This window comes from Hemicordylus capensis, chromosome 1 (assembly GCF_027244095.1).
Source record: "Hemicordylus capensis ecotype Gifberg chromosome 1, rHemCap1.1.pri, whole genome shotgun sequence".
In the NCBI taxonomy this organism is placed as follows: domain Eukaryota; kingdom Metazoa; phylum Chordata; class Lepidosauria; order Squamata; family Cordylidae; genus Hemicordylus; species Hemicordylus capensis.
In genome coordinates, this window is record NC_069657.1 from 346,691,605 (window position 1) to 346,709,040 (window position 17,436).

Genomic DNA, 17,436 nt, shown 5'->3' on the forward strand with positions numbered 1-17,436 from the left:
ATCAAACTACAGTTAATGCAAAGGTACAACATAGCAGCACAAACTGGGTCATCATGCAACCTTGTAAAAAGATCACTGGGTTTTAAAGCAGCATGTATTTTTCTTCCTGTACTACCACCTAAGGCCACTTGTCTAACTTTCTTTAATTAATGTTACGTGTAAGCATGGACTTTTCTTGCTTCCATGAGGAAGTGAAGTATATTTATACAGAGGGTGTTTTTTTTGTTTTTTGTTTTACTGAACATTAAAAGAATTCAGTGAAAATTGTATTTTTAGCAATTTATACTATGTCTGCATGCACATAGGGCCAGATAGTGACCTTCCTTACCAAATCTAATATTTATTTAAGAAGCAAATTTGCACTGGTGCTTTAACAAAGCTAAATCTTATCTTTCCTTCCTGACCATTAAATAGAAGCACAGCAGTAAAGTGGATGGGCAGAACAGCTGGTGAGGCAATTCTGTATATTCATCATTTTAGACTTCTGCCCTTTTGAGATGTGAGTTGTTCTCTTAAAGAAAGATTAGTAGTAAACATAGGTAGGAATAAGCAGCTACAAATTATGCAAAAATAATACACATACTAATTAGAATGCCATTCTAACCACATTATGGAAGTTCTGAAAAAAGTAATCTGCTTGGGGTTTTCCCTCACTTATGAAATACTAAACTTAAACATTTTGATATTTTGAAATAATTGACAAGAGATTGGTAACCTATTGATAACTAAATGCATTAGAATGGATTAAGTTGTATTTAAGAGAGTCAATCACTTGATAGTTTGCTTTTATATAATTAAAATTAACCCTAATTTAGACGTTCATTTCTTCCTGTCCTATCTATTTATATATACTATTTATTTATTTATTTATCATGTTTTTATATCGCCCAAAACGCAAGTTCTCAAAACAATAAAAAGATTAACACATTAAAATTTAAAATCTTAAAACTATTAAAACACAATTAAAACACAGTTAAAACAATGTCTAATTAAAAGCCTGGGTGAACAAATGCGTCTTGACTGCCTTTTAAAAAGTTGTAAGAGATGGGGAGGCTCTTATTTCAGCAGGACATGTGTTCCAAAGCCTCGGGGCAGCAATGGAGAAGGTCCATCCCCAAGTAGCCACCAGACGAGCCAGTGGCAGCTGCAGACGAACCTCTCCAGATGATCTCAATGGGCAGTGTGGTTCATAGCAAGGAAGGCGTTCTCTTAAATACCCAGGGCCCAATCTGATTAGGGCTTTATAGGTTATAACCCAAACCTTGTAATTTGCCTGAAAAGTTAGCCAGTGTAAATCTTTTAAGATGGGAGTGATATGGTCTCTCTGAGATGACCAGAGACCAATCTGGCTGCCGCATTCTGGACTAACTGCAGTTTCCGGACTGCGTACAAAGGCAACCCCACATAGAGCACATTGCAATAGTCAAGTCTAGAGGTGACCAGCAGATGTACTACTGTTCTGAGGTCATTTATCTTATTTGTTATTTGTGCCATCTTATTTATTTGTTGTTTCTCTTTGTAAACTGCCCTGAGCTATTTTTGGAAGGGTGGTGTAGAAATCGAAATAATAATAATAATAATTATTATTATTATCATTATTATCATCATCATCATCATCATTATTTATGGAGCCAGCATGGTGTAGTGGCTAGAGTGCTGGACTAGGACCAGAGAGACCCGAGTTCAAATCCCCATTCAGCCTTGATACTTGCTGGGTGACTCTGGGCCAGTCAATTCTCTCTCAGCCTAACCTACTTCACAGGGTTGTTGTGAGGAGAAACCTAAGTATGTAGTACACCACTCTGGGCTCCTTGGAGGAAGAGTAGGATATAAAATGTAAATAAATAAATTTATCTCAATAAATGGACACAGCTGGCGTATCAGCTGAAGCTGATAAAAGGCACTTCTGGCCACTGCATCAACCTGGGACACAAGGGAGAGTTTTGTGTCCAGAACCACTTCCAGACTGTGACCCCATCCAGAACAGGCAGATCAAAATCATCTCCCGAGTTCTGACCCCGCACAATAATTACCTCCATCTTATCCGGATTCAGCCTCAGCTTGTTACCTCTCATCCAGCCCATCACTGCCTCCAGGCAGGCATTTAGGAAAGTTATACCTTCTGCTGATGATGCTGACATGGATAAATAGATTTGGGTGTCATCAGCAACTTGATATCAACCTGCACCAAATCTCCTGATGATCTCTCCTAGCGGTTTCATGTAGATTTAAACAACATCAGAGACAATATGGAGCCCTGAAGGACACCATACCGAAGTTCAGTGCCTCCCACTCCCAATGCCCTCAGATGCTCCAGAAGCATACTATGGTTGATAGTATCGAAAGCTACCAAGATGCTGGCTTTGGGTGCCAAGAGGCACCCAAAACAACCTACAGAGTCATACTTCCTCTGTCAATTCCCAATTGGAAATCATCCATCAGGCTGACCAAGGCAGTCCCCACCCCATAGCTCACCCGAAAGCCAATCTGAAATGGGTCTAGATCAGGGATTCTCAACGTGTGGGTCCCCAGATGTAATTGGACTTCAACTCCCATAATTCCTACCAAAGGCCACTGGGGCTGGGGATTATGGGAGCTGAAGTCCAATCACATCTGGGGACCCACACGTTGAGAAACCCTGGTCTAGATAATCAGTTTCCTTCAAGACTGTCTGCAGCTGTGAGGCCACAACCCTCTCAATTACCTTACCCAGCCACAGAGGGTTGGAGACAGGCTTGTAGTTACTCAACTCTGAGGATCCAAGACAGGCTTCTTCAGAAGTGGTCTAATAATTGCCTCCTTAAGGCAAGGAGGCATCCTGCCCTCCCTCAGAGAAGCATTTATGAATGCTACTAGGCCTTCTACAACAACCTCCCTGCCAGAGGGAGGGCAAGGGTCAAGAGAACAGGTGGTAGGCCATATCGCTCCAAGCAAGTTGTCCACATCCTCATGAGTCACAAACTGAAACTGATCCAGCCTAACCAAATAAGAGGAGTCACTGGACACCTCCAGTTCAGACAGTGCAGTAATTTTTGGGTCTAAATCCAAGTTGGCCTGAATACGAGAGATTTTATCCACACAAAAATCATTAAACGCGTCACAGCGGGTAATAGATGGTTCCAAATTCTGATTCAAGAGAGGAGGGGCACTCACTAGCCCTCTCACAACCCTGAACAACTCTGTTGGATGTGAACTTGTGCATACAATATGGGCCAAAAAGAATCGCTTCTTTGCCACCCGTATAGCCAGAGCATAGATCTACAAATGTGCTCTATGTTGTAATCTGTTGGATTCAAGTCCAGTCTTCCTCCCCTTGCGCTCCAGTTGTCTACCTTGCTGCTTCAGCCCTCGTAGTTCTTCCATATACCAAGGGGCCAATTCTGAACTAGGTTGGAGAGGACACTTTGGTGCGATCATGTCTACTGCCCTGGTGAACTTGCTTTTCCAGTTCTCCACCAGGGCATCAACAGGATCACCAGCAGAACAAACACTAAATCCCTCCAAGGCTTCTTGGTACCCTATTGGATACAATAACCTTCTCGGGTGGACCATTTTAATGGGCCCATTGCCCCTGCGAAGGTGGGGTGTGACTGTGAGTCCAACCTTAACCAGATGGTGGTCTGTCCATGACAATGGGGAAATCACGGGAGTCTCCACCCACGGAACACCAGCCTGATCAGAGTGAAAGACCAGATCAAGCGTATGACCTGCAATGTGCGTTGGTCCCGAAACCCCTTGAGATAGGCCTATAGTCGTCATGGCCGCTATGAACTCCTGAGCCACCCCAGAAAAACTGGCCCCAAAGTGGACATTGAAGTCCCCCAGCACCACAAGCCTGGGAGACTCCAATGCCAAACCCAAGACCAAGACCGTCAGCCCTGTTAGGGATTCCACTGGGCAGCAGGGCAATTGGTACAGCAAGAGAAGTCCCAGTCTATCCCTGGTCCCCAAACATAGGTACACATATTCAATATGATCAGACACTTCCACCGAGATCCTGGTCAGGGAGAGGTTGTTCTTATAGATCACAGCCACTCCACCTCCCCGCCCACGTCCCCCGCACCTGCTCCTCAACAGAGTACCCTGGAGGGAGAAGCTGGGACCAAATTGGGCCGCCAAACAACATCATTCAGTCCATTGTTCCATGACTGATTTCATTATCAAAGCCAATTCATAGTTATAATTCTGTCTACATTTTAAATTATTTACCTGAGTGCATATATTCCTCTTAAGCAAGACAGCATGTTTTCAGCTTCACTCTTTGTCTTACAAATTGTTCTAAAAAGCATGTTGGTGCACTCTGGTGGTTGCTTTTTTAACTACTTTAGTAAGCAAATAACAAGAGGAGAAACAAACTGTAGAAACTTGAATGATATCTTTCTTGGAACACATATAGGCAGTCAACGAATAGCACTATCCTAAAAGCACTGAACTCCTGTGCTTGTTTATTCAGAAGCAAGTGAGTGTGGTAAGCATTTCAGCCATTAATAACAAATGAATTGCAATACATTGAATATTCAAAGGACATGACTGAAAAAATCTCTTGTGTCTAGCCACCTGGGTGTCTAAAACCTAACGTTGACAGATAAGAACATGAATTGTTTCTAGACCTATTCTGTAAAATGTGTCATGAATAGGCTTCACATAATCAACAACATAAGGTCTCAAGATAATGTTGTTTGGGGACCAAAGAAAACATATAGAACAGGGTTTCTTAACCTTGGGCCCCCAGATGTTGTTGGACGACACCATCTCCAGACATGGCCTTTATGGCTGAGGATGATGAGAGTTGTAGTCCAACAACATCTGGGGGCCCAAGGTTAAGAAACCCTGATATAGAATATAAACAACTACATAATGAACAAATAACATAACCAGCCTACAACCTGCTCTTACTATCTGCACATACACAGAGAACTTGAGGCCAAACTACACACTGAGCCAGGTCTCATGATCAGTGAGACCTGGTTTGGGAAGGGAAACAGGGAGAGCGGGCTAAGCCTGCTCTTTTCGCACACGAGCATGGCGGATTGGCTGCCCACACAATTGCCGGCTCCGCGACGGAGTGGGCTGGGGCTGGGGAGTTTGGGGGCCACGAGGCCCCCGGAAGTTCCAGTATGCCCTGCACGAGCACTCAGGACATACTGGAGAAACCACCAGAGCTGGGAGGTGGCTTTTCTCCTCCCCTCTGGGGGTCTACTCATGAGTAGCCACAGTGCAGAGCCGCGCCACAGCTACTCACAATCAGAAAAACCGGGTTTGCGAAGCGCTCTCTCTGCAAACCCGATTTAAGGGGAGGGGAACTTAGGTGGGTTAGCTGCCGGGAGGCAACCGGGCTCGGCTGTGAGCCCAGTGGCTCCCACGATCATCCAAAATCGGGCTAGGCTTCCCTAACCCAATTTCGGCTGATCATGGGAATAGCCTCATTATGTTATTAGTTGCAGTCTCAATTCAGATTGCCCCCAAAGAGCTGCTTTGTTGCAGATGGGAACCTGCCAGTGCAAATTTACCTCAAGGGGCAAATGTTGGGACCATGGTAGGGAGAAAATATTAAATGGCAGATGCGGTTCAATATTAGCAAGTGTTAAATGATGAAGTTGGGCCAAAAAACCCACACCAAACTTCACATAAATGCCAATGAGATCTGAGCTGTTGATGATTGACCAGGAGAGGGATCTTGGTAGACAACTCATTAAAAATGTCGATACAATGTGTGGCAGCTGTGAAAAAGGCCAATTAGGAAGGGGGTGTAAAATAAAACAGCTAATATTATGCCCTTATACAAAACTATGGTGCAGCCACATTTGGAGTGCTGGGTACAGTTCTGGCCACCATACCTCAAAAGGGACATTATAGAACTGGAGAAGGTGCAGAAGTGGACAACCGAGATGAACAGGGACCTAGAGCACATTCCTTATTAGGTAAAGCTACAACAGCGGGGGCTTTTTCGTTTAGAAAAAAAGATGACTGAGGGGCAACATGATAGTGGTTTCTAAAATTATGCATGGTGTAGGTGGAATTATGCAGGTGGAAATAGTTTGCACTTGCTTTAAATTGGTCGTTTGCCATCTGCTGGTTGAAATATAACACTGCTTCCCTGTAAAAGCATTTCCGGGAATTAACATAAGATAAAACTTGTAGTATCAGCTGGTTAGTAAAGTGTTTCAGAGGGTAAGGCAAATTGTATCATCTTCAGTACTGACAGGTGGTTGGTGGCTATTTGACCACCTGCTGTAATTTACATGTCAGCTAGATTTGTAAAGTGGCATGATTTTTAGCCTACTTTAGGGATGTGCACGGACAGCTTTGGAGGCCCTTTTATGGACCTCCAAACCAGTTTGAAAGTCTGGCAGTTCAGCCGTTTTGATGATGGGGGGGATAGCTAGGACTGGGGAGGGCGTTCTCCCCACCACCACCGCGGTTCCCCACCCGGCACTGTGTTTTAAAACGGTTCCACAGGCTGTCAGCATACCTCCTTGCCGCCCCAGTGCGCATTGGACAGGAAGTACCAAGAAGTGCCCAGTGTGCATGCGTGAGTACAACATGTGCATGCGCACTGGGCACTTCTGGGTACTTCCGGTCCGACATACACGGGGGTGGCAAGGTGGTACGCTGCTGCCCCATGGGACCATTTTAAACCACAGTGTCAGTGAGGGAAATGGGGGGGGAGCACCCTCCCCGGTCCTTAAAGCTGTCCCCCCCACCTTCGAACTGGCAGTCGCCAGTTCCATGCACATCCCAAGCCTACTTTTCTTAAGCAAAGTAAGCTTATAAGACCACCCAGCTCGTGTGTGTGTGTGTGTGTGTGTGTGTGTGTGTGTGTCCCTCTATCATCTTCCAGAGGAGCACCTAGGTAATTTTGGAGCCTGGACCTAAAGGCCTTTGGAGCCTCCCCCCCAGCTTCAAGTTAAGCATCATCCCCCCCCACCACACACACACCCCATCTCTCTCTCTCTCGCACACTCTCTCATTCACTCACTCACTCACTCACACACATACACACAAACACCATGACACACGCAGTATTTTTAACACATGGGTTTATTATTTATTTTATTTTTTTACATTTATATCCTGCTCTTCCTCCAAGGAGCCCAGAGCAGTGTACTACATACTTGGGTTTGTTCTCACAACAACCCTGTGAAGTAGGTTAGGCTGAGAGAGGGAAGTGACTGGCCCAGAGTCACCCAGCAAGTCTCATGGCTGAATGGGGATTTGAACTCGGGTTCCTCGGTCCTAGTCCAGCACTCTAGCCACTACACCATGCTGGCACACGTGGTTTGTGCACCACGAGGGCACAAACAGCAACTGAACTCACAAGAATGTGAGAATATAAAACAGGTATATTCATGCAAATATGCATTAGCAGAAACATTTCAAAACGCAACTTAACATATTCCCATCCCACATATTTCTTTCCCCACTCCCCTCATTCTGACTCTAAAGCACCCAGCACAGATCACAATCACACTCGGCCACCCACTGCAGAACCAGCTGGCAGTACAGTGACCACACTACCTAGGACAGACTAAAGTGTATTTGCAGGCCCCCTGGGAGTGTATTTGCAAGCCCCCTCGGCCCCAAAGTCCAGGGCTAAGAGCACCTCTGTAACTTCACAATGCCTGGATCAATTTGACCAACTTGATGAACTTGCAGGAACACCACAACAGCATAGCTTGTGATGGTGTTGTCCACCCCAATTCAAGATGGCAGACACTTGAATGTTTGAGATGTAGGTGGGCTAACTTGTGAACTGCCTAACTAATTTGAAACAAATTGGGTACAGTTATAGGGACACCTCAATGGTGCAGTTTGTGATGATGCCATCCTCCCCATTTCAAGATGGCAGGAACATTTGAGGTGGAAGTGGGAACCAATTTGAACCAAATTTAGTACAGTTGTATGGACACACAGGGATATTTCAACAGTGTAGTTTGTGATGATGTAATCTGCCCAAATTTGGCTGAAACGTGAACGTTTGAGGTGCAAGTGGGCTAACTTGTGAACTGCCTAACCTATTTGAACTAAATTTGGTACAGTTGTAGGGACACAGACACCTCAATGGCGTAGTTTGTGAGGTCATCCTCCCCAGTTCAAGATGGCAAATGCATGAATGTTTGAGGTGGAAGTGGGCTAACTTGTGAAGCTGGTAATTATCAATTAAAATCATAGTGCAAGTAAAATAGGCAGATTAGTTCTTACTAGAACTTCTTGTTAAAGAGCTGTGGCAGGGTCTTCTTGGCAGTAATGTAATGTAGAGAGTAACTCCCTCTCTAGGGATTAGAAGGGAAGATGTTCCTATTCTGGCAAGTGTGTAGATGGTAGGGTTTGCTGTTCTGACTAGACTGGTAATTTTATGTTGCTGCTGCTGTGTATAACATGGTTTTAAGGTGGTATAAATGTTAAGGTTTTTTTAACTAAATATATTATAGTTTTTTTAAAAATGTTTTCATTTTGTTAGTGTCCCTGAGAGCCATAGCTCATGAAGCACAATGTAAATATGATAAATTATAAAACACCTGGCAGATTCTGCATCTACTAGAGTTGCTAAATTGCATCTTGGAGAACTACTCTGTGGCTGACATCCAGATTAAATTACTTGACAGTACTACTTTATAGTAACTCTAAAGAACTACTTAATTTCAATGGGGCTTCCGTTGAGTAATTTAGTCAGGATATCAGCCAGTATCTTTAACAACTCCACAGCCTTGTAGAGGGATGTAGACTCATACTATTTGGTCCACACTCCTCAAATGATTCCATTACCAATCTTCTGTTAAGAAAAACAAAAGAGCTACTTGTTGCTACATAAGAGAGTAAGATTAATATATTAATCAATAGTTCAGAGAGGAAATAACAACACAAGCCCATGATATACAGATCTAGAACCTATGAATGTGTTAGTTCTGACATGCTGTTTTATCACCTAGTTGGTTGTTCCTAGCAGTGGATGAGTTCCCCTCAGTTTGTCTAATAAGCTGCCCCCACCCCCCAGCCCGACCTTTCTCAGATAATTTTATGGAATTGCTTGGACTTTCTGAAAGTCATATGAGAAACCATAGAGACCAGCCTTAAGGAAGCTCCCCCAACCATGGGTACCCCCTTAAAAAAATATTATTCTAGCAAAGGGTATATGGTGGATAGCCCTCCAGGGTAGGCTGGGGTGGAGGGCTTTAGCAGTTTCAGATTTCATCTACACAGCTTGGATGCTTCTGGGATTGCCAATTGCTGCTGGGGAACCTGGAAATATAGTTCCTAATTACTTCTAGTTCATTGGATTGAGCCAGGAGCTATTGGGAAATTCTCTCACCCTTAGGAACCAATTCCGGGAGCTGCAGCTGCACCAGCTGAAAAGCTGCAATGGGAAGTGGGGGGACTGGGGAAAATGGTATGTGTGAGCTTTCTTGCCCTAGCTCCATTCTGATGCCACCCATTGTATGCAGTGAGTATGCATTCTATGGGAGGCACACCCAGCCCCCATTCTAGACAATGTGTGGGCATGTTGCAGTATGCTTAACACTGGGCTTTCCTGCATAAGGACTCATGGGGGAGCAGCCAAGAGAGTAACGTAAAGTAAAGTGTGCCATTGAGTCAGTGTTGACTCCTGTGACCACAGAGCCCTGTGGTTGTCTCTGGTAGAATACAGGAGGGGTTTACCATTGCCATCTCCCATGCAGTATGAGATGATGCCTTGCAGCATCTTCCTATATCACTGCTGCCCAATATAGGTGTTTCCCATAGTCTGGGAAATATACCAGTGGGGATACGAATCGGCAACCTCTGGCTTGATAGTCAAGTCATTTCTCCACTGCACCATTAAGTGTCTATTAAAACTCTTGGGGGAGAATCCTGCGTGCAGAATGGAACATGTATGTTGAATAATACTTTTATGTCTAAGATAATTGAATGGTCCTTGTTACATTAATGGGACCATTCTTTCAACAAAAGATTTTGAAAACTACTGTCTCACTTCATTTATTGTCTCATTAATTTCAGTGGGAGAATTAAGTACTTAAAGTTATCCAGTTGAGATCAAAGGGACTAAATAGCACTTAACTTTGTTGGATCATGCACCAAGTATGCATTTGTCCCAAGTAATACACTAAAACCTTATAGAATTCCTGCATAGTATGGCATCTGATAATAGGTTTAAAAAGAAAGGTAGATGAATCTATGAATTAGATAACTTATCTGTTGAATATGTAGAACAAACATGCCAATATACTAAACACAAATGATGAATCACTGCTTAGCAACCAGAATCATCTTTTCCTTTTCTGACCACGTTTGTTTGACTAATAAAGCAGCCCATTATTCCCTCCTTATCAAAGTTGCCATGCCATTGTCAGAAAAGAATAAGATGTTCTGTTATAGGACATCTTGTATATATTAACATTCCTTTCATTTGCATTCAAATGCAAGGGATGTTTACTATGGTAATAGCAAATTCACTGAAATTTAGATAACACTGAAAACTCACCCAGATCATAAAAGGTCTGAGTTCTAATTTTAAAAAAGCCTGAGGAATTCAGATAAGTATTCAGTGACAATGTTAAATCTTTATTAGAAATATGTTGGCTAAAAAAAATGGCAAATATTTGAATAATTTCTTCAAAACAGATCACAACAGAGAAAATAATGTTCCTATTTTGCTTATGAAAACAGTAGATTAAAGATGTTCCAATCCACATCTTCACACAGGGGCAATATTGTGTGTGTGTGTGTGTGTAGATATAGATAAAGATTGTGTACGCTTTTCATTTTAAATCAGACTTGTTAATTGAAGGGTAATGAATCATGATGGCTGTAGTGATGGTTTCTCGGTGACTGATACTTAATGTATTCCATACTAGAAAAGTTGCCGGTTAGTTGGTGTAGCAGATAAAAACCAATCCCCATTAGTGGAATTCCATGGACACACCAGAGCCCTTGTAAGATATTGTTTAATCTGGTAAAAGAGCACAGTATAACCTCACACTGATAGCATGAGATTTCGTGAGACTGCTTCATTAGAGGTACAGTACTGGTAGTTAAGGAACTGTACAGTGTACTAGCACCACTCTAGATGCTGCCCACCAGGGTATTCTACTACAAAATAGGAGTTTGAGGTACCAATGTATAACATTTCTCTCATTAAATTTTGAATTGGTGCAATTAAAAGGGAGATGGTGGGTATTGGCAAATTTAGCAAATTTAGTCAAAAGGAGCATCAGCAGTAGTATGCTTCTTCTAAGGTCGCACTTGACCAACATAATATCCTCATGCGATTATTAATTTGTATCGTTCTTATGTAATGCACTGTACAAATACCTTTTGTAACACTGAGTGGCCATTTGTTTATGAATACCGTCTTGTCTTTTATTGGTCTGCCACATCTTTGTCTTGCTCCGTTTGTTCAGTGTGTTCCATATTAGTCATTCGGATCTGTTCTACCCATTTCTGTCTCCTTTGTTTTTTGTTCTCAAGTATTCTTTCACATTAGTTCTCAATTTATTTAATTACATGTAAACATCTTTTTATAGTGCATAATATTTTTGTCAACAGAGAAATATAATAAAAATAGGAAAATGCTTTTCTTGTTTTATATTTATATAAATATATCCTTATATATTTGTTTATGTTAATTTAGATTACACCCAATTTGAATATAAATATTACCATCTGAGTCTTGAAAAGTAAGTATATGTAATTCTATGGCATGTCTAAAATGCATAATTGCTTAGGTTAACTGGCAGCAAGAGAGTTCCAAGCAGATCAAAACAGATTGTTTTTACAATTAAAGCTATGCTTTTCACACATCCTTTCCCAGAAACTATAGCAGCCCAAATTATCAGTGCCATCCTCAGGCCATCAATTTTCAGTTTAATTTGCTGAAGCTGAATAGATTTGTTTCTGGGCTAGCCCAGATATGCTTCTAGGAAGGAAATGTGAAGGCATACATCAGGTGGTATCCTGGTCTTGTGGTAGCAAGCATGACTTGTCCCCTTAAGCTAAGCAGGATCTGCCCTGGCTGCAAACGAAAGGGAGACTAGAAGTGTGAGTGCTGTAAGATATTCCACTTAGGGGATGGAGCCGCTCTGGGAAGAGCATCTAGGCTCCAGGTTCCTTCCCTGGCATCTCCAAGATAGGGCTGAGAGAGATTCCTGCCTGCAACCTTGGAGAAGCTGCTGCCAGTCTGTGTAGACAATACTGAGCGAGATGAACCTATGGTCTGACTCAGTATATGGCAGCTTCCTATATCTTAGTGTGAGTTGTGCCATTTACTTCAGTGAGATGCAGACGCAACTTGCAGAAGCATTTTCTTATTGTCCTAGCCTACTGCTTTGAAGAATAAATAATTTTGCTTTGAAATAATAATTTGAAGAATAATTTACTTTTTTGTATTTTTGACTTCGCTTAGCCTTTTCTTCACACACAAGTGCTGAGATATTTGTAGGTTTTGTCTCTGATAACATAAAATAACCATAACTTTTCAACCATTTAACAAGTTAACCTAATTTGTGAACAATAAAACGAGATATTGGATTTTTTTGGTTTCAAGGGCAAAACCCCTTAAAACTATGCTAAGGGTGGGGCAGGGGGAGAAATGTGTAATGATTCTGCAGAACAAGAAACAGCACTTATTCTAAAACACACACTTTGGTATTTTGTTGTTGTTGTTTTAAATAGCTTGTTAATAATAAACTTACAATACAGAGACAGTAGGGTGGCTAATAAAGCCACTCATACACATAAAACTGGGTACTTAAGGTAGCAAATATCATTCTGTGAGAATGTGAACAGAAAGAAGCGTATTTCTTTGTCTAATATTAATTGGTGGCTCTTATCTCCGTTTTACTTACAGGTGCAGAACCTGTTCTATTCTAACCTGGTTCAAACAGAACTGGAGCAGTTTGAACTCTAACCAGCCCCTGAAAAGGGAATGCCAGTCCAAGTTCGAACCAAACCAACCCCAGTTCTGATGGAACTGGTTAGAGGAGTATACTTGTAAAGGGGAATCCAGTGAGGATTTCCCTTTACAATAGCACTAGCAATAGCACTTACATTTATATACCGCTTTATAGCCGGAGCTCTCTAAGCGGTTTACAATGATTTAGCATATTGCCCCCAACATTCTGGGTACTCATTTTACCGACCTCGGAAGGATGGAAGGCTGAGTCAACCTTGAGCCCCTGGTCAGGATCGAACTTGTAACCTTCTGGTTACAGGGCGGCAGTTTTACCACTGCGCCACCAGGGGCTAAAAGCAAAGGGACGGGGGGGACCCTGCCTTTAAAATACTTCTAATGGTGGCTGGAGTGGCAGCGAGATGGCACCTTACCACCGCCAGCTCCTCTAAACTATGGACTGGGTCCGGCACTGCAGCATAGCCCAGTTATGGCCTCCACAGATGCGCACAGATGCGCACACCAAGCCGTGCAGGTATGCTGGAGTGCTGGACCTGGTCTTGAGTTTAGAGGAGCTGCTGCCAGTGGTAAGGTGCCCTCCCGCCACCCCTGGCCGCCATTAGAAATATTTTAAAGGCAGGGTTCCCCCCTTTGCTTGTAAAGGGGAATCCTCACTGGATTCCCCTTTACAAGCATACCCCGCAAAACGAATGAACGAGTTCCAAACTGGTTCAACCCTTGAACCAAACCAGGGGCTGGTTCAACTCAAACAGGCTCACAGACTAGCAGTCTGGTTTGGATTCAAACTGAATCACTAGAATTGATTCTGTGCACACCGCTACATACAGGGCTATGGATGTTCTTAAGTCACCTTTCCAGTTCCAGGAATGGGTTTGGCACCATGACTAGTCAACTAGTCTTACGATTGCCTAGAAGAATTATATTAATTCTTACACCTCACTTTTACAGAACTAGCATTAATTAGCAATGAAGCAATTTGATTTCCAAAAGTAACAGTAGTAATTTATAGCACCAATAAATACTACTTTTTATTACTAACTGTACTTGTCATGTAATATATGTCCCCAATAAGAGAGAGAAAATAGCTAATACTGTTTCAGTACTAGTTTTTTGTAAGGAATACTAACTAACATCTGACTAAATTACTCAATGGAAATAGTTCTTTAGAGTAAGTTCTGAGCAATACTTCTGAGTAATTTAGTCTGGATGTCAACCACAGTTTTCATTTTAAACTTCTTGTGATGATTTTGAAATTTAGCAGTGGAAATTACATTTAGCCTAATACTGCTACAAATAAAAGAGGATTGTGCCAAGAGCCTTCTCTCATCTCTGTTCAACTTACAAAACTTGCAAGGGTCAGTTCTGAAAGGGAGCTGGGAGTCAAGGATGTGGGGCAAGGCAGCATCAGGTGCCTCACCTCAAACACCACAATATCTTGGATGGCCCCATTCACAACTCTGAATGTAAGATTAGCCCCTTTAAAAATAGAGGTTAAATATAGATTATAACTATATTTACTCCAAAGGAATAGGACTCTGAATTTAAGATGACCCTTAATTTCTAAGGTCAAATAACTTGGGGAAAACAGAGTCTTGGATTCAGGTAAATGCAGTATAATTTATCTATACTGTACAAAACAGAAGCAGTCTAAATTTGACACTGAAGAGCATCAATGTGTCCCCAAAAGATGTCAGCTAGCAAACAATGCATTTAAAAACACATCACAACCGAAGCTTCTCAAGGATCTACCCATGGTCCCTAAGAACAAATGATATGGTATCTGTATACTTGCTCCCATGGGGCAAATGGAAGATGAGGGAAATTTTAATCAGGGAAATGATTAAAATCACCCGGTGGGTGAGGGGCTTTATTCCTCCGTTCCCCGGTGCCGTATTTTCTATTCCTGCAGTTACTGTACTGTTTTAAAACGTTTAAGAAAGATCACGATCACATGCACATCTTCATATGTCTGCTTGGGTCCGGAGGAATAGAACGCACAGGCTGCAATTACATGTTGGGAGGTATGCCTGACTGACACAACGTATGCGTGCTGGAAAGAGAGAGACGCGTGTGTGCGGAATGAGTTGCAAGTCTGTGGCTGCCACCTGCTCTGCACGCTAACTTGGCTGTGAGCTTCATTAAACACAGTGGGACTGACTTCAAAATAAAGCAGGCATTAGATCACGGGTGCGTGTGACACGGGGGTGGGGGTGGGGGAGCGCGCACACTCCGGACTTGTGTGAGCATCTGTGGAGAAAAAAAAGGGGGTGAGAGTTAAGTGGGGAGAGACGTGTGTGTGAGAGAGAGAGTGTGTAGCTGTGGCAATATTGTGTGCCAGAGAAGATGCGACTGAGTGAACGTGCATGAACGTGGAGTGCATGAGAGAAATATTCCTTTTAGATCTGGAGGAGTGGTGGGGCCGCCGGGGAAATGAGAGGAAGATGCTTGAGAATAGCATGTCGAAGGCGCTGTGGAGGAGACTCTCTCCGCCTAGGAGGGCGCGCGGGGCCGCTGACGGGCTGCGGAGTCGCGCGTTCTGCTGCGCCTAGAAGCAAATGTGCCGTCTTACCTGAGGTGCAAGTAGTGCACCAGCTTGGTCACCATGGTAACCATCTTGGCTGGGTCCACCTTCGTTCTCAGCCTGAGGTGGCTGCAGAGAGTCCCGGAGCCAAGGCAAGAGGAAGGGGTCTGGCTGGCTAGGCTTTCCAGGGGGGGCTCCAGGCACCCGGCGCCGCTCTTCCCTTGCTGCCGCCTCCTAGCTTTGTGCCCCGCAGAAGGAAAAGCAAGACTCACGAAGAGCCAGGAGGTGGCTTTGGCTCGGAGGTTTTCAGCTGTCCAGCATGATTAGCGCCGAAGAGCCCTTGTCCCCTACTCTGTAGCTACCGCTGCTAACCGTATGCCAAGGGCAGAGATGGGCGAGCAGGCAGGCGCACAGCTGTAGGCACCAGGCAGGACCCTGGCACTGCTGGGCTCCCTCCCGAGTGTGGCTCCTGCTGCTGCTACATGGAGTCCCTCTGTCTGACTTAAGCACGCGCTGTGCAGCAATGGGAAGGATTGCAGAACGCCAGCTGTCGTCTAATCATCACTCCAGAGGAGTGATTCGAGTGACCTGCTGCAGCCTGCAAAGCATTCCATTTAGTAGGATTGCTACATTGATTTCCCCCCCTCCCCCGTGTGGACATATTTGTAAAAATTCACAGGCAGACATTCATGAAATGCAGTTTCTCTCTCTCTCTCCCCCTCCCCTCACACTATAGAAACGGTGATTTTCTGGGTGAACATTTTGCCTGTCCTGCAACTAGAAGAGCTGTGGGTATAGAAACTGTTGTTGTTTACAATGGATATCCCGCAAAACAATGAATATTTGAGAATCAGTGTACTCCTACTGGAAACATTTTGGATTTAAACTTAGGAGACCTGCTTTGAAATTGCATTTTAACTGTGAACTCGAGACCAGTCCATTCTGCTGTACTGCTTGTGGAAGTTACACTTCGTTCTGTGCACATGGTTTCTATATTTCTATCTGCTCACATGTAAGGGGCTAGCTAACCTCAGCATGAGCAGAACCTGTCCTGATAACTTGCATGCCACCAAACCACCCCAGTGTGGAAGATGCAAGGGCATGTGTATTTCCAGAGCTGCTCCTACATTTAAAAAGAAAAAAGAAAAGGCATGATACCTACATATGATGGGTTTCATTCTTTTTACATGAGAATGCTCATCACATGTGGTGATTGACATGTGGTGCTCAGTGTTTTTCATTTATGGAACGTGTTTCATCCATTTTCACATGGGAGTGCTTTCTGTGTGTAAAAACACCAACATTATAGATCCAGTGTGCATTCACACAAGAGTTTTTGAAGAGTCTGAATATAGATCCAGTTTATTTCCAACATGCACCCACTAGATTTACCAGCTTTTCCCTGTAAACGCTCCTGTGCTTTTAACAGTTTCCTGATAGGCAGAAATGCAATTGGTGAAATTTTTCTGGCATCATATCAGCATATCATGAATTGAAGATTATCTTCATAATTTGTAGGTTCTTATCCTGAAAGGCATCATCTCACACTTCGCCGGAGGAGGCAATGGTAAACCCCTCCTGTATTCTACCAAAAGAATGTGGGCACCAGGAGTTGAAATCCACTTGATGGCACATTTTACCTTTATGAGCCCATCAAAATCACAGAAGGACAAATTGCATAATGTGTATATATACATATATGTATATTTATAATGTATATATGAAGAGACATTCACATTTTCACAGGCGTGTGAATTCTGGGTGGGAGATCGGATGTGGCACAATCTCTCCCTAAACTTAATAATATATTCATCAGCTCAAATCAGCTCAACATCCCTTTGAAGGAAGGCTCTAGAATTTAAAATCTGTAAAGTTGATTAAAAAACCAAAGGCACTACATGCACTATCACACTTCTGCAGCTTTTACTAAGGGCTTTATCCTTTGATACCTAATGAAAGGATACAATGCAGAGACAGTATGTACACTGTCTGGAGCTGTGATTAGCTA

At 43.2% G+C, this 17,436-nt stretch overlaps 1 protein-coding gene across 1 annotated transcript in view; it reads right to left on the reverse strand.

Moving 5' to 3' along the window:
• Positions 1-15,902, reverse strand: part of ARHGAP18 (Rho GTPase activating protein 18) — a 130,116-nt gene extending 114,214 nt beyond the window's left edge. The window contains exon 1 of the mRNA XM_053286305.1: positions 15,477-15,902. Within this exon, the coding sequence (XP_053142280.1) occupies positions 15,477-15,520 (44 nt within the window). The 5' untranslated portion in view covers positions 15,521-15,902. The remainder of the gene's footprint in view (positions 1-15,476) is intronic.
• Between the last annotated feature and the right edge of the window lie 1,534 nt (positions 15,903-17,436).